Source organism: Lolium rigidum, chromosome 6 (assembly GCF_022539505.1).
Source record: "Lolium rigidum isolate FL_2022 chromosome 6, APGP_CSIRO_Lrig_0.1, whole genome shotgun sequence".
Lineage (NCBI taxonomy): Eukaryota > Viridiplantae > Streptophyta > Magnoliopsida > Poales > Poaceae > Lolium > Lolium rigidum.
Genome location: NC_061513.1, coordinates 307,854,850 through 307,875,351, shown reverse-complemented (window position 1 = coordinate 307,875,351; position 20,502 = coordinate 307,854,850). Strand labels below are relative to the sequence as shown.

The 20,502-nt window shown below is 46.0% G+C and overlaps 3 protein-coding genes across 7 annotated transcripts; 1 reads left to right on the top strand and 2 right to left on the bottom strand.

Annotated features, from left to right (window-relative positions):
• Positions 1 to 4,719: 4,719 nt before the first annotated feature.
• Positions 4,720 to 6,036, top strand: LOC124659026. The gene has a single exon (XM_047196992.1). It carries the CDS (start codon positions 4,720 to 4,722, stop codon positions 5,842 to 5,844), a length of 1,125 nt encoding a protein of 374 aa, XP_047052948.1. The 3' UTR covers positions 5,845 to 6,036.
• Positions 6,037 to 6,167: 131 nt separating this feature from the next.
• Positions 6,168 to 10,354, bottom strand: LOC124667669. 5 transcript variants are annotated; one of them, XM_047204930.1, is made up of 7 exons: positions 9,997 to 10,354; positions 9,665 to 9,777; positions 9,015 to 9,081; positions 8,702 to 8,768; positions 8,303 to 8,402; positions 7,264 to 7,336; positions 6,168 to 6,563 (listed from the first exon to the last, which is right to left on the bottom strand). In XM_047204930.1, the coding sequence occupies exons 1-6, from the start codon at positions 10,111 to 10,113 to the stop codon at positions 7,297 to 7,299; spliced, it is 504 nt and encodes a 167-aa protein (XP_047060886.1). In that variant the 5' UTR covers positions 10,114 to 10,354; the 3' UTR covers positions 6,168 to 6,563; positions 7,264 to 7,296. The 5 variants fall into 5 exon arrangements, with proteins under 5 accessions (XP_047060886.1, XP_047060884.1, XP_047060888.1 ...); XM_047204928.1 differs by having other exon boundaries at positions 6,168 to 6,560; XM_047204932.1 differs by having other exon boundaries at positions 7,264 to 7,333.
• A 1,333-nt stretch (positions 10,355 to 11,687) lies between these two features.
• Positions 11,688 to 14,213, bottom strand: LOC124664561. Its single transcript, XM_047202049.1, has one exon. The coding sequence runs from the start codon at positions 14,211 to 14,213 to the stop codon at positions 11,688 to 11,690; it is 2,526 nt and encodes an 841-aa protein (XP_047058005.1).
• Between the last annotated feature and the right edge of the window lie 6,289 nt (positions 14,214 to 20,502).

Below are 20,502 nucleotides of genomic sequence, written 5' to 3'. Positions count from 1 at the left end.
CTTGGTCAACATCTGACAATAAGATAACAGCAAGCCTTGCATTTGTTCTTCAATTACGACCAGCTACCTAATCTATTGGAGGCTGCATTTTTCAAGTACTCCATAGCTAATAAGTTTGTAATTGAGAAATACTCATTCTTTCTAAAGATTAAATCAAGACAACGGTCTAGTCCTAAATTATCTTACACAAAAAAAGTACTCATTAGGAGTGCTTTTTAATCCATTGATATCTCAGTTTTGCTAGACTGCAGTACTGCTAGTGTAGCTAGTTTCAGATTTGGGCAAAGTGAATCAGACTATGGCTAGCTGAACTCTACTTGTACCATCGGGTATACATGCAATTATCAAGTGCTGCAAACTGGAATAAAATACGTAGTGGCGGCCGGGCTGGGGCCATCTCCTTGCGAGCACTACATTTCGCCATGGTTCTTTGGGAAATATCGGACGCGGAGGGCCAGATCCGGGCCGAGGGGAGTGGGAGGAGGGCGGACGGGGTTACCTCCAAGGTGGTGACGGTGTCGAGGTCGGCGCCAGCGGTGGCGGGGCAGCCGATGTGGCTGGCCTCCTGGTAGAAGCGGAAGACGAGCTCCGGGGGCTGGTGGAGGATGTTGTAGTACTGCATCACGAAGGCGTTGCTGACCTGGAAGGAGAAGAGGGAGGAGGTGAGGGAGACCGTACGTACGGCGCGCGCGGGCGGCGCGGGTCGAGTCGGGCGCAGATCGGCGAGGTTGGGGACGGACGGATCGGGAGGGAGAGAGTGGGGTGGCTTACCACTTGCGCGAAACCTCACCTGCGTCGCCGCCTGCGCGGCCTCATCGGCGTTGGTGGCCCCCAATCTCCGCAGTCGGGAGCGCGTCTGGCCGTAATTAAGCAACGGCCCGTGGAGCGGCCGCGTCGGTGCCCGCGGGAGCAGGCGAGGGACGCGGCGCATGGCCGTCGTGGGGAGTCACGGGCGGGCGAAGGCGGGGGCGCGAGGGCGGCAGCCGTGCGGAGGAGAGCAGCCATGCGGGCGGGCAGGCGGGGGAAGGGGATAGATGGAGGAGGTGTGTGATGTGTGGGTCGTGGGTGGTAGGTGGGGATGGAAGGGGATAAGTGCGTGCGAAATACCCCAGCGAGTTTCAACTGGAAATGCCGGCGGTAAATTCGGCCCAACTCACTCACACCGGCCAAGTTTACCTCCGGCGGAAATAAAACCCTTCTCGCCGGTGGAATTAAAGTTATCCCCGGCGTTTTCGGGCCAAATCGCCGGCGGTAATGGGAGGCCCATCTGGGTGCTCTCGGCCCAACTTACCCCCGGCTGTTTCAGCCCCAACTCGCCGGCGGTAAGGGGACTATCCCCGGCAACCCCAAACCAACTCGCCGGCGGTAACTTACTGCTGGCATCTTCGAACCGAGCGTGCCGGCGGTAAGAAGTGCGTCTATAAGCTAATTCCTAGTAGTGGGGGTGTTGTATGCCGACCTGGTCGGCACGGACCAGTCGCCGCACACCCCCTAGGTGGGTTGTTAGGCCGGCCCAACATTCCCCCGCCTTTTATTTTGTTTTATTTTCTGCATTTTTTTCTGTTCTATTTTTCTTTTTACGTTTTCAAAAGGCTGATTCCTTTTAGATCCAATTTTTAAAATCAGGAATTTTAAAATTTTAGTTTTTTATGAAATCTAAATATTTTTAGAATTTAATATTTTTGAAACTTGAACATTTTTTTGGACTTTTGGTTTTTTTTCTAAATTTGGACATTTTTCGAATTCGAACATTTTTGAATATGAACATTTTTTCGAATAAGGATAATTTTTTAAGTTCAATATTTTACGATTTGAACACTTTTCAGTTTGAACATTTTTGAGACTTGAACATTTTAAATTTGAACTATTTTCAGATTTGAACATATTTTAATTTGAACTAATTTCGAATCTGAACATATTTTAATTTGAAATAATTTCGAATCTGAACTTTTTGAAATTGAACAAAAAAGAAAAATAAACAGAAAAGTAAAGTAAAAAAAATAAAACAAACAAACAAACAAAAAATGAAAGAAAAAATCAGAAACAAAAAATTGAAAAGACGGGAAAAAGTAAATGGGCCAGGCCCAATACCCGACAACAGTGTGCGTTTCCTGTTAGGCATCGACCTGGTCGGTGTATTGGATTGACCCCTCCTATATGTGGGCTTATTTCCTTGTCCTAGTCCATCTAGCGGATGCCCCTATATGACACTCTTAGCGTCTAAGATGCCACCGACGCCCGCGTGGTTAGCAAGGTCGGCCGACACGCAGGAAGCTTCTTCTTCCTCACCCTAGGTTGTCGTCTTTCTCCCGCAAGCCTCCTTCTCCACTTACCTCCTCGACCCCCCCGCCTCCAACGCCGGCCAGACCGCCTATTGGCGCTACTGTTGTGGGTATACTTTATAACGACATGGTCTAGTCCGGCAAACCCGTGTGGTCCACAAATGGTGATGGTGGCATATGGCCCATCGGGCGGCCCAGTTGCTGTTGATAGAAGATGGATGAAGTCCAGCCCAAGAACAGGAGTCGAATCTCAACCGACCTATGCAGGTAGTCGGATCCATGGAGACCCATGAAGTATCCGGATCCATTACGACATATAAGGAAAGGTGGATCCTTGACGTGCACGGCAATGTAATATCCCGTAGTTAGGCATCTTGTATTCCGGCTAGAACTCTCCGTGTAAACCCTAGATCCAGACGCCTTTACAAGCTGGATCCTAGGAGCCCTAGAGGCACAACCACAACTCATTGTAACAACACGAAAGCGCCCAGATAATTCCAGACAAGCAGCAGTAGACCCTGTCATCGTGTAGGTGTTCCGAAGCTGGTAAATCGCGTACCATCGTCCCGAGGACTCTCCGCCCGATGGCCCCTACTTCTTCTCCCCCTCGTGAGGATCCCTCCGCCGAGTTACCGTTGAATAGGCAACGACAGTTGCCGCCCACCGTGGAGTACGCCTTGGGCGTAGCATAGAGGTCAGAAGGATCGCCAAAGTTGGCCGGAAATACGATGGCATCATTAGCCGGAGCTTCAGCCTTATCTGCAGAAGTGACTTCCGCCTCCTCTGGACCCTTTCCTTGAGCTTCCTCAGGGGCAACTTGCTTTGTGGAGGAGGTTCTTCCATCCTTTCTCCCGTTGCTCACTGGAATTATTTCCACTTGAGTTTTGGCGGCGGGATCCGGAGTGGGGTGAGCTTCAGGCGGAGTAGGTTGGGGAGCGGTGTTGGAGGTACTTGGAGGAACTGGAGTGGCGGGGCCAACATCCGGAGATGTCCGGAGAAAACTTGTGATTGGCTTCTAGGTAGTAACCCGTGAAGCGGAGATTCTTCTGGTTCCTGAACCAAGTAAAGAAAAGACATAAGCGATAAGTTTTAACTTCACAACCAAGAGTTTATTTTCTGAAACACTTATGTGGCTCCGGGAAGTATCGGTCGCGTCCCTTTTCCAGCTGTTGCCAGCAGCTTGATCCGAACATGCTCCGCCTTCCTGGAGGTCAAGGCATGGAGGGTCAGATGGAGCTGTGGTTTTCGCCTTCTTGGCGGAGGCCTCGCCGCTGACTCCGGTATCGGTACCGGAAACCTTGGCGCGGGGACGTTTGGTAGCGCGAGGAGTGGGTTTCTTCTTGGGAACTTTTTCCTCATCCTCGTCTTCGTCCTCCGGATCCTCCTCCGCCATTCAAGCATCGGCGGGAGTGCGGAAAATATCCCTGAAGCCATCCTCCGCCAAAGTGTTGAGCTGAAAGAGGAAGCGTTGAAGAAGTTAGAACATTTCAAATGTGAAGAGCAAAATGACAAAGTGAGAAAACGCATCGGAGGGCATCCGTTGTTGGTGTATATATCTTTGTTGATCTCCGGGACCTCCTGGCCCTGGGTAGGCTTCACAAGTGTTCGGATCCTCTTCTTCAGAGAATCCGTCGGCAGGTTGTCCTTGGTCGCCCGCAGTTGATCGTCGACCCCGGAGTATTCGCTGATCAACCGCTTGTTGTATTTCAGCGGTTGAATCCGACAGGTGAACCAGCTTAAGGTCAGGTCCATTCCGGTTAAACCGTCATGGACCAGCCAGGAGATTCTCTAGGCCATCTTGGCTAGCTCCGGATACTGAGCGAGGGTGGCAATGAAGCTCCCACGGTGCCTTGCCGCACCACCTCCTCCATCCGCCACCCTCCATCGGTCCGTCGCCACCTCGGACCTCCCTCAAAACCTACCCACCTCCCCCAACTTCGGTGAAGCCCCCACACCACCGAAACCCTAAGTCCGTCGCCGCTGATTTCCGGAACCCTAAGATCCTGGACCCTCTACCCTAAGTTCTTGGCCTCACCTCTACCGGCGACGTCGCGGCCAGCCGCGTCGTCCCCGTCTCCGATGACATCCCGGCCTCGCCTCCGCTAGGCACGCCGCGGCCAGCCCCGCCCTCTCTGTCTCCGGTGAGTTCAACTTCTTCTCCGATGAGCATCATCTCCCTAGCAGGCCGAGGCCCATCCCACTCCCTCTGTTAGCGTTGGTGGCGTCAAATAGGATTTGCCCCATCTGCCATGCACGTTGAGCAGCATCCATCCATCTGGCCAGTTTAAGCCCACTAGCCGAATGGAGGTAGGCCGACGGGCCGGAAATACCACACGCGCGCCAACACATAGTAGACCTCAAACCCAGCCGTCCCTCCCCATTTTCGATCCAACTCCCGTTAAACCCTAATCCCCTTGCTCTGTCCCTCGGCGGCGCCATGACGCTCCTCGCCGCCATCACCAACCCCACCCCGGCCACCACCGCCGCCCACCTCGTGCTCACCCCCGCGCCGCCGCCGTCGCAGCCGCCGCCGACCTCCTCCGCGCTCCCCACCCCGATCCCACCCACCGTCTGGTCGCTCTCCCCCGCCGACCCAACCCTCGCCACCGCCGCCTCCTCCCTGGCCGCCTCCCTCTCCGCCTCCTCCCTCACCGCCCCGCGCTTCCGCGCCCTCCTCGCCACCTTCCTCGCCGCCCTCTCCCACTCCCTCTCCCTCCCGCCCCCCTCCCCCAACCTCCCCCTCGCGGTCCGCGCCGCCGCCACCTACCTCCCCGCCACCCTCGCCGCCCTCATCGCCTCCACTGCATCCCACCTCTCCGACCACGACGTCGTCCTCGCCCTCGCGGACGCCCGCGCCATCCCGCACCCGCAGTCCGACCTCCTCGCCACCCTCGCCGACGCCGGCCGCCCCGACCTCCTCTGCGCGGTCCTCCGCCAGGCCGCCGACCTCCGCGCCTCCGAGCTCCTCGCCGCGCTCCGCTGCCTCCTCTCCCCGGCCTCCGACGCCGCCTACGACGCCATGGCGGCCGTCAAGGGCCGCTGGAAGGACGCCGCGCTGCTCGCCGTCAGCAAGTGCAAGGGCAAGAACGCGGGGAAGAAGGAAACCGCTGCCGCGCGCCAGGCCGCCTTGCTGCTCATGATGGGCCACGACGGGTTCACCTCCCCCGAGGTCTGCCTGCACTACCTGCTCGCGTCGAGGGCTGCCGACTCCGTCGACTCTGTGGTCCTCGCCGCGGCCGTGTCCGAGCTGGACGGCGCCGAGGTGGCCGCCCTGTTGAGCTACCTCTCCAAGTGGGTAGGCAAGTACTGGAGGTTCCCGGTGGCGCGGGCTTGCCCGACGGAGATGCCGGGGCTGGAGCAGTGTGAGAGTGTGCCGTCGCTCGGGGCTGTCACCAGGGCCATGGGGTTGGTGCTGGACCAGCATTTCTCCCACCTTGTGCTCAACGCGGAACTGCGGAAGGAGTTGTGTGCCGCGGAGGTGATGGTGAAAGAGCTGGCTGTCGAGGCCGAATCTTCCGGTCCGATCCTCGACTTGCTGCACCGTATGCAGCAAGCTGTGTGAGAGATTTGAGTTCTTGCTAGTTCTGATATTTTTGTCTGGAAACTTTGGTTGCCGTGATGATGAATTATGTGCTCTAGAAAATTGTTGCCATGTTTGCTAAATTGTAGTGTTGTTTCTGTTGGCATTTTACATGTTCTGTTACTACTAGTTAAACAAATTTAGAGTCAATAGTTTCCATATCCAAATCAAATTATGTCCTGTAGCAGTTAGCCTGGTAGAGATGTCAAAAATTTACTCTGTGCACCTGTCTTATGCTTGTATCAATCTTACTAGGAAGTTTTAGCGCGGCGTGACACGCCGCGCCCGTGGGTAGACAATTGATGTTCACAAGAACTATGTAGCATCACTATTAAGCCATGTCATTTGAGAGTATGCCCGTAGGCAAAAGTGAATATTAAACTTGAGTATTCAAATTCAGTTACATAGTTCATACAATAGCTTATCCTAAAGAAGGTACAATAAAGTTCTTTCGATGCAAAAGAACTCCAAGTGACATCATAGAATATTGATCAGCATTCGGAAGGAAGAATGATGATTACTTTTTTGCCCTTGGTGGAGAGTTGATGCACGAATCAGTGAAGTGGCTACTTCCTTGTTGATAGAGGTCCTGCTTGGTTACAATGGAGATGTCGGTGTCCGTCTGGTTCTGTTTCTCAAGGGCGACATAGATGTCACGCTCCGACCGAAGTGACTCATCGGTGGTGCGCTTGATGTATCTGCTAAGAGATGCACAATTCAGATTTAAGTGTGTATTCATCCGATTCAGTTATGAGAATTTTGAATAGTATATATCAAGGAGTGAAAGGAAATATAGCTAATCAATCAACCATGAGAGATAACATAAGGCTGCCCTGCACAACTATATGCTTTCAAGGCACAACAATTAAAAATTATAGTCCCTATGCATATGACATACATCCATAGCATTTTAAAAAAGATAAATATGCTATAACTCATTGGCTGAAATGTGGACTACTTATAACCTTTGCTCCGTGTTCCTGTTCCTTAATAGTCCAAAAACTATTCTCCTAAACCCTCCAGCTGGGACAGTTTATCCTTAGATGCAAGAAAAACACGTATACATGCTTTGGCCGTTTCACACGACTTTTTTTGCTGAATCTTCTGATGACACACAAACCTTGATGCCATTATAGTGCAAAGAAAAGGAAACCTTGAGGTAATTTTTTTTTAATAACACGGTATAAGGCTTGACAAAATGCACATCAAATTTAAAATATATATTCATATAGGGATAGGTCAGGTTCATTTGTTCAGCCATAAGAAGCCCATTTTCCATAGACTGGAAGAGAAGCACACGTAGAGAATAAAATGGATCTCATATAAAGAGAATGATCCACTTAGTGTATGCAAGCTTTGTAGGTACAGTAAGAACAATAATTCCCAAAAAAGGACACTTACATCTTGTTGTGGCTACGAAAATCTGATTGTTGTTCAGTTCCTCCAGCCGGAGAGTGGGGACTTTTGCAAACTTCTTCAAAATAAAGTAAGAGAGTTAAAGATTGTGAAAGGATAATTAGGTTTCACAAACAAAACAAAGGAAAGTGCTAGGCAACAGGCAGGAATCAAAACGCGTCAATCAATTAATTGTACAACAACACATTACTATTTGCAAGGTATGTGTCGGCAATTTATTACCCCTCATGCCTTCTATTTGATACATGCCGTGGAATCGTCAGGGAACTAAAACAGCAAGGACGCATATCATAGATACAAATATGAAGTGATCAAGTTTATTTCATCGATATGTCAGAATATACACCGATGTTTCTAATGATATGACTTCCAAAGTTCCAATGGAAATTAGCTTATTACACCGATGTTTCTAATGATATGACTTCCAAAGTTTGAATGGAAATTAGCTTATAAATTAAAGAACAAAGACAGTATGTTGACGTCTGTCAAAAACATAAATACCAACAGGAGTGACACCCAGCATTAGAACTTGGACGCAAAGCTCACATCAGAAAATGTGCGGAAAAACATGTCAATAAATTCTGAAGAGGTCCTGCAAGAAGTAATACTTTCCAACAAATAAAATGTATAAAAAAAGAGTACATGCATAACCACATAAGAACAGGTTGACACTCAAGATGAAGTGTCTATATACTGTAGTCATCATATGGATGCAGTAGAAATGTGGGGAAATGATACTTCCTCTTGATATCATAAGCTACAACAGTTAGTCTACGCAAGAGTGCACCATTGTCTGGAACCATATATTAATGAATCAATCTAAGCAAAACACCAAATTTTATGGAAACTTAAAGTAAATATATATATATACAAATTGGCACAGGGAAAAAATGTACGCAAGAGTGCACCATTGTCTGGAACCATATATTAATGAATCGATGTAAGCAAAACACCAAATTTTATGGAAACTTAAAGTAAATATATATATACAAATTGGCACAGGGAAAAAATGAAGTGAAGATACCTCAAATGGGAATTTATTTGTTTGTCACCATCTATATCAGTTCTCCCAGTAAAATATATAAAGATTGCACGCTCTGGTACACTTAAAGATCTGCAGACATCTGTTAAGAAACATGCACCAACAATTAGGATGAATGAGTAAAAGATTACTCTGTTTTAAAAGAAAAAAAACATAAATGTACTACAGCAGGCTGATAAGGATCAACAAAAGGCATACAAAGTGAGTGGACAATGCATATTGTCAGTAACATAATTCGGAACAAAGTTAGTGATGTACCCTGAATGCTAACATTCAGCTCCAAACATATGGTACCAAGAATACAAAGGGGTATATAGGACTGACACAAAAAATACGTTGCACCAGAAGGTGGAATGAACAGGCAAAGGAAATCTGAGATACCTTGCAGGTCAGTCGTGTTCTGTCTTTCTGAAGAAAATAGGACACCATCTGGGCAACCGCTGCACCTCTGAATCGTATAGGGAATTATCTATCAGAAGTTGTGGAGTAATGATTTTTTTTTTGAGTAATGATTTTTTTTTGAGTAATGAATATTAGTAAGTCTAGCATAGTAAAAAAATGTTAATCCATTAATAAGGTGTCTGAGCAAAAGAAAAACATATGGTACCTAGAATACAAAGGGGTATATAGGACTGACACAAAAAATACGTTGCACCAGAAGGTGGAATGAACAGGCCAAGGAAATCTGAGATACCTTGCAGGTCAGTCGTGTTCTGTCTTTCTGAAGAAAATAGGACACCATCTGGGCAACCGCTGCACCTCTAAATCGTATAGGGAGTTATTTATCAGAAGTTGCGGAGTAATGATTTTTTTTTTGAGTAATGAATATTAGTAATTCTAGCATAGCAAAAAAAGGTTAATCCATTAATAAGGTGTCTGAGCAAAAGAAAAAATAACTTGTAATGACTTCGTGCATCTCCCATGTATCGTGTAGAATACGTTCATGAATTGGGGTAGAACAGAATTAATTGCATCGAGAACATTGGGATGCACATTATATTATTTATAATCTGATAAACTAACTAACTAACTCAAGAAGAAAGAACTATGCGAGCAGGCTATGAGGTTGCAAATCACTACCGTAAGATGTCCACAAATGAGATGAATTAATATGATTTTGTTCATTGTGAAAGTTTACCATGTTTAAGCCCTTCTCTGTTTGCATAAGACACGCGCATACTAAAAGTTGATTGCATAGCCTAAAAACCTACAAATATTCAATCTAACTGCAATCAAGAAGGTGTAAAAGTTTCTGTCTCTAAAACTTCAGTCCAGTTATACAATGAATGATCATATACAAAGCTGTGGTAACGATAGTAGTTTCATCATGAGTCAGCTCTCCACCTTTGACTGACTAAGAACAAAGCGCGAAAATAACAGTTCAAGGATTCAACCACATTGAATAATGCACAGATGGGAGCAGCATCACATCTTGTTAAGGAAAACATCCGCAATATCTGCATCATCAGATCACCAAACTTAGAAATTCTATGCACCATCAAGAAAACTAATTTAGCCATGCGTCAAGTGTAAAATCCACCGGTTTTTGTTCATGAAAAGTAGATGAAATAAATCTTGAAACAAAGTACATGAAGCTTAGACCCGTGCATCTTCTACGTACTGCTCCACCGGCCTTTCGCCTTCTCCGCTAGATCTAGACAACAAAAATCCCTCACCTGCGTGTCTCGGTCTCGTCCTGGAGATGGGACAGTGAGGTGGAGCTCGGATTTGGGGCTCCATGCCCAGGTCTGAGAGGGCGTCATCTGCATGCCATGGTGCACCACCACTCCCATCTCCCGGCGACGGAGAGAGTCCAGGGAGGTGCGGGCGTTTTGCCTCGAGGACGACACAAGAGCACGGGAGGGCGGATGGGGGCAGGGCTGCAGCTCCGCGGGGGCTCCTTCTTCTTGACCCGATGAAGCACGAGAGGGCGCCAACGGTTAACACTGTCGCCGGCAGGCGGGAGTGGAGGCGAGGGGGCGATGCGGAAGAAAAGAGGAGTCAGGGGTGGTCGACGTGACGGTGTTGAGGCGGGTGGCGGCGGCGGCCTAGCAGACGGCGACGAGCCGACGACCTCAGCGCGGATGGCGGCCTGGCGGCGGCATGGGTTGCTGGGGTGGGGAAATAAAAAAAAATGAGACGTGGGCTGCCTCTGGACTGTTCTATGCCGGAGTCCTCACCGCTTTGATCAGTCCAGGAATAGAGGAACCGAGAAATAGTGTTAATTCCTTTTACTGTACATGCAACTGAATAGTAACCCAAATCGCTGACGCACGCGTCAAGATTTAATTGGATAAAAGGAAATCGTGAACAATATCCAAATTCCAAAGCTCTAAGATTTCAACAAGTTCAACTTTTATATAGGTAATAATTATGTCACTTTGCTTGATGCATCTAAGGTGATCAAGCTTAATCAATGAGAAGCTTCTTCAGCCGTTTATCAAAAATTGAGTACTGCATGAGAGTGAGATTAAATTGGTTCTCCTGCGGGTACCATTATGATGAGAATTGATTGTTAGGGAGCTGGCTGCAGAAGCTGAGCATTCTGGACCAGTCCTGAATTTGCTGTGCCATTTGCAGCAATGTGTTGCCAACTTTGTTTAATTCTGGTAGTTAACCTTTGTTTATTGTTTTGCTGATGAGCTGTGGTGACGCGTGTCCAGCGTAATATCTGATATCAAATTGTTGTCATATTGCTCAACTGTGCTCGTTCTTTCTGTTGACATTTTGCATGATGTATCACTATCATGAGAGAGAGCACACATAGCTGCTACCTTCTTCTTTTTTTTCAAAAAAAAATCATAACAGGCAAAGCACAGAGTTGAGCAATATCGATGCATGCAAGCACTCCCAACCAAATCACGCTTAAACGCCCGCAGGCACACATAGGCATCTGTTACAGTTCCGAACAAATAGCAAAGGCACTCACAGTCATATTGTTACAGTTCCGAACACATAGCGAAGCACTCAAGAAAGGCGCGCACACACAAACACAAACGCGCACACACAAACACAAACGCAGCCTCGTAGAACACACATGAAGCCGCTGCAATCGCAACAGGGCCAGGTCTGTGCAGGCAGGCACAGATCTGTCCTCTTCTTATTTGAAAGCCACACACAAATATAAGGTGAGAGCCACCATAAGCTCCCACCACACCACTGGGAGAGGCGATGTATCCATCGATGACAACCGCACTCCCCTGAATGCTGGCAAGCCAAGGAGGCACACCAGCAAACCAAACGCATGATCATCCAGTAGCAGCAGTGTCCATCACTTTCACGTAGCGATGGAAGAAACACCGCAGTGCAGAGTTGGATGATCACCTAGGCGATGCGAGAGATGAGACAGAAAACGGTCGGTCAGTCGCTAACTGAATGAACAGGAGCAGTGCAGAACTAAAACAGCAAAGGTGGATTCAGTAGCATCGTACCTGAGGAAGGAGACCCTGGGCAATTTTTTATTCTTGTAGTAGCACGAGTGGACGGGCGCCTCGAAGTGGTCCCGGCGGTGGCCGGCGTCAAACTCCAGAGCGTCCCACACGTCCTTCTCGATCTCTACGGTCGGCTTCTTCTCGCCGTGGGCACGGGCCCCCACGGATGGAAGCCTGCGCAGGCCCCAGCATCCCCTGATCTTGATGCTCTCGAGCGCAGGAGCCACCATCTTGACGTCGCATATCTTCTGGAGCTTCGGGAGGTCATGCAGGTGGATGGTCGTCAGCTTTGGGAATAGTACGCCGACGGAGATTATTTTCTTGCGGGTCGTCACGCCGACGGAGATTATTTTCTTGCGGTTGCGTCCATCCACCTCAAAGAGGTGCACGAGATCGCCGCAGTGGATGATGTGGAGCGTCTCCAAGCAGGGGACGGAGGAGTACCACACAGGGCACACGAATTGGAGCCTGGGACATGATTGCAGGTGGAGGTGATGTAAATTTTCGAAGAAACTTCCGGAGAAAAGGCGTGGAACTTTACTCCAAATGCAGCGGGCCATTAGGAGATCTGATGCCCACAAGGTCTGCAATGTAGAAAATCCATAGCTCCTTGAAGGGAAGACGGTATCCAACTTGGGGCACCTTTCCACGCGGCACCACCTAAGGTGCTTCCACAGCCGCTGATCATCGGGAATAATAGCATGTATCGAGACATCGTGCAAATACAAGGATTCGGCAGTCCGCATCAGCTGACCTAGTGCTCCCTCCGGTTCTCTTTCCAAGTAGCAGCTCCCTTCAGCAATCTCCATATGTCGGTCTAGCTTTGTAGCCGGAGGTTGCGGGAAAGCTAGCATCGGGGGATCTTCAACCATGCTAAGGATATCACTGTACTTGCATGCTGGAATAAGCTGTTGCAAGCTCCCTTGATCATAGAGGTCAAACTTCTCGTTGTTGGTTTCTTCAAATTGAACAACCCCATCATACACGCGGGGTGAGGAAGTGATATGGATATTATAATAAATATCCTCAACTAGACCTGAATAAGGATATAATAATTTATTAAAAGAGTAAGCAATCCTAGCATCCACAACAATAGCATGCACCTTCAACCGGAAGCATTTATTTGTGTCGATGGAGGGTCGAGGACGCATGATTCCAGCCCGTGTATCTATGCACATCAACTCCAGACTGGTCTCGTGCAAAGAAATGATTGCACGAAGGTGCTTGCATCCTATTAGAAAGAGCCGCTTCAGCCTTGGGACTTGCACCACCATGGTCTTGAAGTCAAGTATCTTGATTGCTGTTCCTGAGAGGTCCAGTTCCACGAGGTTGTTTAGCCCACGCACAAACAGATTATCCAATTCAGTGCATCCTTCTAGGGAGATCTTGGAGGTCCTGATATCCTTCTCATCTTCTGCAGTAGACGGGCGAAAGTGTTTCGGAGGTAGCTCAATAGTTAGTGTACGCTGGGAAGCAGGGCCATATCCATCAAAGCTGAAGCACCTGAGGGAAGCCGGTAGCCGGCTAGGGACACCAACATTTTCCAGTCCATCACAGCCATCAAGTACGAGCATCTGAAGGCTGCTCGCTTTTGATAGGCTTGCTGGAAGATTTTTCATGTCACTGTTCCCCGACAAATCAAGTATTTCCATGCATGTCTTGTCTATAAATGAGTCATCAACATCATTTGACGTCACCCATGGACATGTTGGTCTGGTTATTCGGAGCCTCTGAAGGTTAGGTAGCCGTCCTTGTAGCTGAGCTGTATACTGCCAACATCTGACTCCTTCTATATTTAGTTCTGTAATATTTGTCATCAGACTCATTTTCTCCACATGTAAGATTTCATCCCAGTCTGTGTAGCGGAGGTCCAGCACCAAAAGGTTATACAAGCATGCCCATTCTGTATGATTATGATTTTCTTCTTCACCTATTTTGCTAGTTGTGCAGTGGTCCAATCCAAGGAATCTGAGGCTTTGACACCTTCGGAAAGGAGGTGATGCAAAGTTGAAGGCACAAGAACAGAGAACTAACACACCAAGGTTGCTGGCATTTTCAAACATGCCATTTGGTAAAATTGATGAGTGATTGAATCTTTCAAATGCCAAAAATACAGATGACGTCGTTGCAGGTATAGTCTGGAAGCCACTTATTTCCATATTTCTCGATGTGACTGAAATCCAACGATATGGCCCTTCCTTGTATACATCAGCATCTTTAACTACCAGAAAACGAGGCTCCATATATTGCATGTAATTATTAAGCACCCAGTCAATCAAAGAAGCATCACAGTCCCAACTTATCTCTCCATGCAATGTGTTACTAATATCCCTGGCTCTGTCACCTTTTATGATTGCATCGCATATCCAATAGTTGGAAGCATGAGAAAGCCAATCAAGTTTCGTGGCGATGTGAAAATTATAACACAGAAATAACCCATAGAGCAAACATTCTACGACCATTGTCGGGTTGATGTCTTGCATACCAAGAACGTGATCAACAATGGTGGCAGCATGCTGGTGCAGTAGTCCACGAAACTCTGAACTTCCTAAATCACTTATTGACTTATAGTAATGAAAATAAGTGTGAGTATATCTTGGCTCGCTAGCTTTGTGACCGTAATGATGTGTGGTAAGGGATCTTCTTGTGAAGGTCCATAGCATTATGCTGTTGCCATATCTTGTAGGCCAAGGAATACCATAGAGACTCACATCAATCTCGTTGTCACTTCCATTGAGAAAAAACATAATAAATTTGGTGGCACTGAGGGTTTGATAAATCACTTGGGCAACACTGTCTATCTCATTCCGTGAGCTTTCATCAACTCCCTTAAAATCATCCTCTTCATCTTGCTTATCTAGAATAGCCATTACAGTGTGGTCAAGTTTCAGTTCTCTTATAATTGCCCTCTGCACTGCTCTTCCATTTTTCCACTTTGAACAATCTATGAAAATTGTCCTGTCAAGGCATAGTTCCGGAGAGGTTCTCCTGGATCGGAGCAATGTTGCTGTGTATCGAAAAACGGCAGAGGCCCCAAATCCATCACAACCACCAAAATAGATTACCTTTTCACGACTATTGGATTTAATCATTCTATAAATACTTTCCCCGGCATCCTGTACACTGGAGTATGTGAACTAAAGCAAAAATGCAAGTCAGAACATGTTTGCTAACTTTACTATAGATTGTTTTTATTGATTAACTAAACAAGCATAGTAAATCACATGTGAAAAAGTACGGTGCATCTGAAAACAATAGTATTTTTCTCGATAAAGGGAAGATATTAATATCAAAAAGATACCAATTACACCCAGTCTCTGCACCAACGTAATGTCAGGGGGAACATTAAGCATGCACACCGCCAAAAAGACAACAAAAAAAGAACAAATCCCCGCCAAAATGATCAATGACTCGCAACAGCAGTAAACAACCACCATCATTGGCAACACTTGACTACGAATTAGGTTTTCCAACAGCGATGTCTCCAGAAACGGAACTATGCATAGACGATGCCGTCGCCTGATCTAACCACCAAAGTCAAATCATGTGTTTTTTTACCCAGGAACAGTCTGATCAAAGTCCATACAATGCCTTCAACAAGGGAATGGCAAGAAGACCGCCATTGCCTGGTACAATCAATAATGGTCAGACCTAGAGTGTACCTCCTGGAAATCGAGACCCGGTACTCGAAGAACACTGCCAAAAACAAAGTCAACATGTGCTGCCGCCTCCACCTGTTGAGAACACCGCTGCATAATATATCGATTACCAGGCTCACAACCATGACCCACACGGTTTTGACATGGACTTAGCCACGCAAGAAAAACCGTATTTCGCGACAAACAGTGAAGCATATTCTTCTTTCACTTAATTGCGTCGATGTTGTTGCCTGTCTTCGGCATCACTCAGCGGACTCATACTCGGTCTGAGCTATCGAGCCTCTAACCTTCCGAGCGCAACCGCCTTGAACCTCGTGTTTGTCGCCACCATGGTAATCGTCGTCGATGTGCCCGGTGCTGAAAGATGGTGGTGGCGGCGCACCCGCGTCCTCATAGTTTTATTTGTTTGTTTCGTTTGTTTTCGCTTTTAGTAAAGAGTGTTCATGAGATCCTTTAGGAAAGAGGAGAATAAAATAAGAAACAATGGCTTTTGATTTTATATACTAACGGTTGCGCATTTTTGATAATATATACTGATGTTTTTCCTTAGTCATTTTCGAGGTAATGTTGGTGCACAAGGGCACATGAATATTGCACAGAAATTTTTAATGTTCGCAGGTTACTGTAACTTTCGTGACCATCGGTACGGCCGGAGCCGCCCGTACCACGCGCCCGTACCGCATCCGCAGCTTCGAGGAAGAAAAGTTAAAAAATTTGTCGAAACCATCTGTAACTTTGGCGACCATCGGTACGGGCAGACCAGACCGTACCATGCGCCCGTACCGTTTCGACGATGGAAACTAAAAAAATTCGAGAAAGATACTGTAAGTTTAACGACCATCGGTACGGGGGATACATCCGTACCGTCCGGCCGTACCGCATCGACCGCCTTAGTCCTAAGGCGGCTGCACCTGGTACGGGCGGGATGCGCCCCGTACCACGTATCGGGAGCCATAAACAGGCAGAGAAGAGGTAACCAACTCAAAAATTTCATATCCTCTCTCTCTCTTTCCACCTCCAAACTCAAAACCCACTCCATTGGATCTTTAATTTCGTTCGTTTTTTATTCGATTCCTCGCACTCCATTGAAGTATGGTACGTTTCTCCTTCGATCCCCGACTTTTTATCCACGAATGCATGCTCTAGCTTTTGCCATTATCAATCTAGACTTAGGTCATATTATGAACTTCATCACCTTAATGAGCATGTTAGATTTAGATTTTAGAGGAGATTCTTTTATAATATGTCTAGAGGATAATCATATGTCTATTTCTACCGGATCAGATTTTTCCTTTTGTTAAAGTTTTTAAGTTGTGCTTAAGATACTAAACCGCCAATTAATCTTTTTAGATGAACACAGAGAGTTGCTCGCGCGTTGTGGCTACACAGGCTGCACTACCGGTTGAAGACTCACCCGCTTAGCTCGGTATCGAGTTCGAAGACCGTCGTCATCTCAACCATTTCAACCGTCTCAAGGACCGCGAGATCAAGTCGACAAAATGGGCATGCTCCCATATTCTTAACCAACTAGGCCTAAGCGATGATTTCAATACTCTTTGCAACAATGTTGGTTTGCTTGACTTTTGTTTTTAGGAGGCCGCCACCTATCGCCGCTTGACACTCGAGTTCCTCAGCGTCCTGAAGCACACGGTGAACCACTACTACAACACTGAGGAGAATCAACCCGGAGTCGACCAGATATCTTTCCGTTTGATGAACCGTGACTATGATTTGACTTTAGATGAGTGGTGCAACCACTTTGGCTATGAGAACAATGCCACCACCAACCTCTATGCATGCTTTACTTTGAACCCCTCACCTAGCATATATTTTTCTAGGCTGAGAGTATCTAGCACACTCCCCCGAGGAAATTCTATTGAGTGCCCTGCTATTTGCTATTTGTACTATGTTATTTCTAACACCTTGCAGGCACGAGGTGATTTCACAAGACATAATGAAGAGGACATGATGATCCTCGCAAAGGCTGTGTTCCCAGAAAGCAACCTCCACCCAAACTTGGGCACAATTCTCGTTCTCTACTTGAACCACCAAGCACTTGAAGCACGGGGCCCCAAATGCGGAGGTGGAGTCATCACCATCTTGGCAAGAAGTCTTAATATCAATATAAGTAACTTACGAGCATTGGAAGGCCCTCACCGTATTGGTTTTACTACTCTGAATGCATGTGGTATGGTTAGAAAAATAGAAGGTAGATATTACTTCAATATACCGGGAGCTGATCACTTGATCGTTGCCCCTCTGCCTAATGGTTTATTCTTTCTCGAGGATAGGCGTTTGCATTATGATGTGCGGGTTGAGGCAAATCTACCCCAACAACAAGATGAACTCGAAGGAGAAGAGGAGGTTGAACAAGAATCTCAAGGACCAGAACAGGAGCAGCAGCCACTTCATGACTTCACCACCTACCAAGACATGCACGCGCTCGAATGAAGCATTGAGAACCCGAGCAACCTCACCATCAACCTTCGAGACAACGCCACCGAACTCAATTCCCAGTTCACTCATTGGAGAAGCCAATGGAACTATGAAAATTATCCTCCACCACTTTGCTTTTTATTTTCCTTTTGTTTTAGTTCGTTTTCCTTTTTTTATATTTGTTTTGTTTTAGTTCTTTACTTTGTCGCCGATCTCTTTTCTTTTTTCTTCTCTATCCCAATTCACAAAAATACAATTTTTCCCCTTTTATCCTTGTTATTGAAAGAGCTAAATTTTCTAATGCCTCTTTGCTTGATATTATTAATGAGAGAGATCTACCAAGAGTTTTGAAGGAACACATCATAAGGAAGTAAATATGAAGCCACCTACAAGAGGTATGTCTTATGTATCCCACTTTTGAAGTTGGAATTGTTTATGCTAGTCAGTAGAATTGTTAAGATATTGTACCAGTGGGAGTGATTTGAAGCAATTGGAGCAGATCTTTTATTTGTATGTTTAGTTTATTGTGAAAGTTCTTACTCTAGTTCATTTAGTTAATCGAGTCTTCCCTTGGAAATAATATTGCCAAACAAGTACAACAATAAGAAGTCTAAAATTATGAATTGTATGATGACCAATTGTCTTAAGGTTTTAACTTTGAAGATACTTAACTCCATAGATGTTGTGATAGACTTGATAGCACTCTTAATAGGAGTTGTTTGATGGAATTAAAATCTAGTGGTAGCTGAGACACATGCCAAGATGTAAGGTTGTATATAAATATTAGATATTGCTTTACGCGTGTTAACATATGCATTAATGTATGATATTGCTTTATGCGTGTCAACATGACTGTTGCGCACACTCTTGGGATATTAGCACCACTGGCCCCATGATTGTCACAATCACTACTAAAAGATCGTTCATGACTTTTGCTTGGAAACTGTCAAAGGAATCCGAAAGATATCACTTCTCAAGTCTTGGCATGGAGTCGCTACTATTAGATGAATATATTCTTGAAAGGCAATGAATGGATAGTAAAGTGTTTTGATAGCCTTGATCAATTGATGTGGGCGTAATTAAGATACTACATTGCTTATACCTCTTTTGACATGAATGCTCATACTTAATTTGATGATCATAAACTTCCAGTGTTCCTTGGCAAACTGAGAGTTAACTACTTAAGCTAGAGTAATTGTTTACACAACTAGCTATTCATACTTATAATCTTTATTGTGATTGTCTCGAGTTACCAATGCTTCTATTATATTCTTGCCACTTTTCTAACTATGCTAAGCTTTCAAATGGAAGAAGTGATGGACTCATAAGGCTACCACTTGTAAGTGACTTTGCTTTGATGTTGTTTTGGTTTAAATGCCAAGTTCCTTATGGTTCTTTGTTTCTTGCTTGAGGATGATCAAGTTTAAGCTTGGGGAAGTTGATGGTTGTGAAATACGCCATATTTTCTCGCGTTTAAACCTTTAGCTAAGTCAAGAAATTAACTAAGTTACCTCTCAACTTGCCATTAATGACTATTCAATGCAAAGATGTGCAATCTCTTCTAGTTTTGGATGTTGTGCAGGAAATCACGTCATAATGACAAATGGACTTGAAATTACTGAAGAAAATCGCGTCAGGAGCATGGCAAAGTTAACTATTCTCGAAAAGGCGGTTCCAGGGGCTTTAACGGGCATCGGTACGGGCAAGCCCCGCCTGTACCGTCCGCCTGTACCATGTGCCGCCGCATTCACGAGGTCAAACCTTATAAATTTCATGAAGGGACCGACGCTGAAAAGAGAGTCATTCGTCGCCAAACAGAGCCGCCATCCACCAGATCCATCTGCACCACACCGAAGGAGATCCATCACCATACTTCATCCATCCCATCTCCTATCTCTTCCATAGCTATAGCCATCACCATTGTAATAGAGATTTCCTTGAAAATTGGCGACCATTGTAAGAATATTGTGATTTCAATCTAAGTATTTTGCACAATGATTTGTATATTTGTATTTGATATTATGTGTGAGTAGTCCTCACGGGCTACGGGTTGGGGTGAATCCTCGCAGCGTTCATGTGCATCTAATCTTATTAAATGTGTAAGGAATGAATAGGAATTTTACAATCTTGTATCCTTTTCTCTTTGTCTCGTCTTGATGATCTGCATGTACCCATATCATTCGAGTCGATCAAGGGAACAGGTCGGATGAGTGGAGAACGGCGTGCTACCGCGAAACCTCACTGACAGAAAGGGGAAAGTAACAGTACATGTTTAGTGATTCATTCGGGATCATGACACAATCATCTAGCTTAAGACTTTGGTATGTATTCATTTACTTAATAACTATTGTTGCTTGCGGCTGTAAGAATAGTGGTTGGACCATTAGGCTCTTTTCACCTCTGGCTTTAGGGGCAAGAGTATACTCACAATCTCTTATCTCTGTTTTATTTGTTACTCATATGTGCTTCAATTATATATATGTATGCATAGCTGCAGGTGAAACCTTAACCCTGGCCTATTTCCATCATTGAACACAACCCCCTTAAAATTAAACTAGATAGGTCCGGTAAACTAAAGATAAACTACACTAGCAAGTCTTGTAGACGTTTCCTTTACACCATTTAGCAGTGCTTCCCAAGGTTCGATTAAACCTAG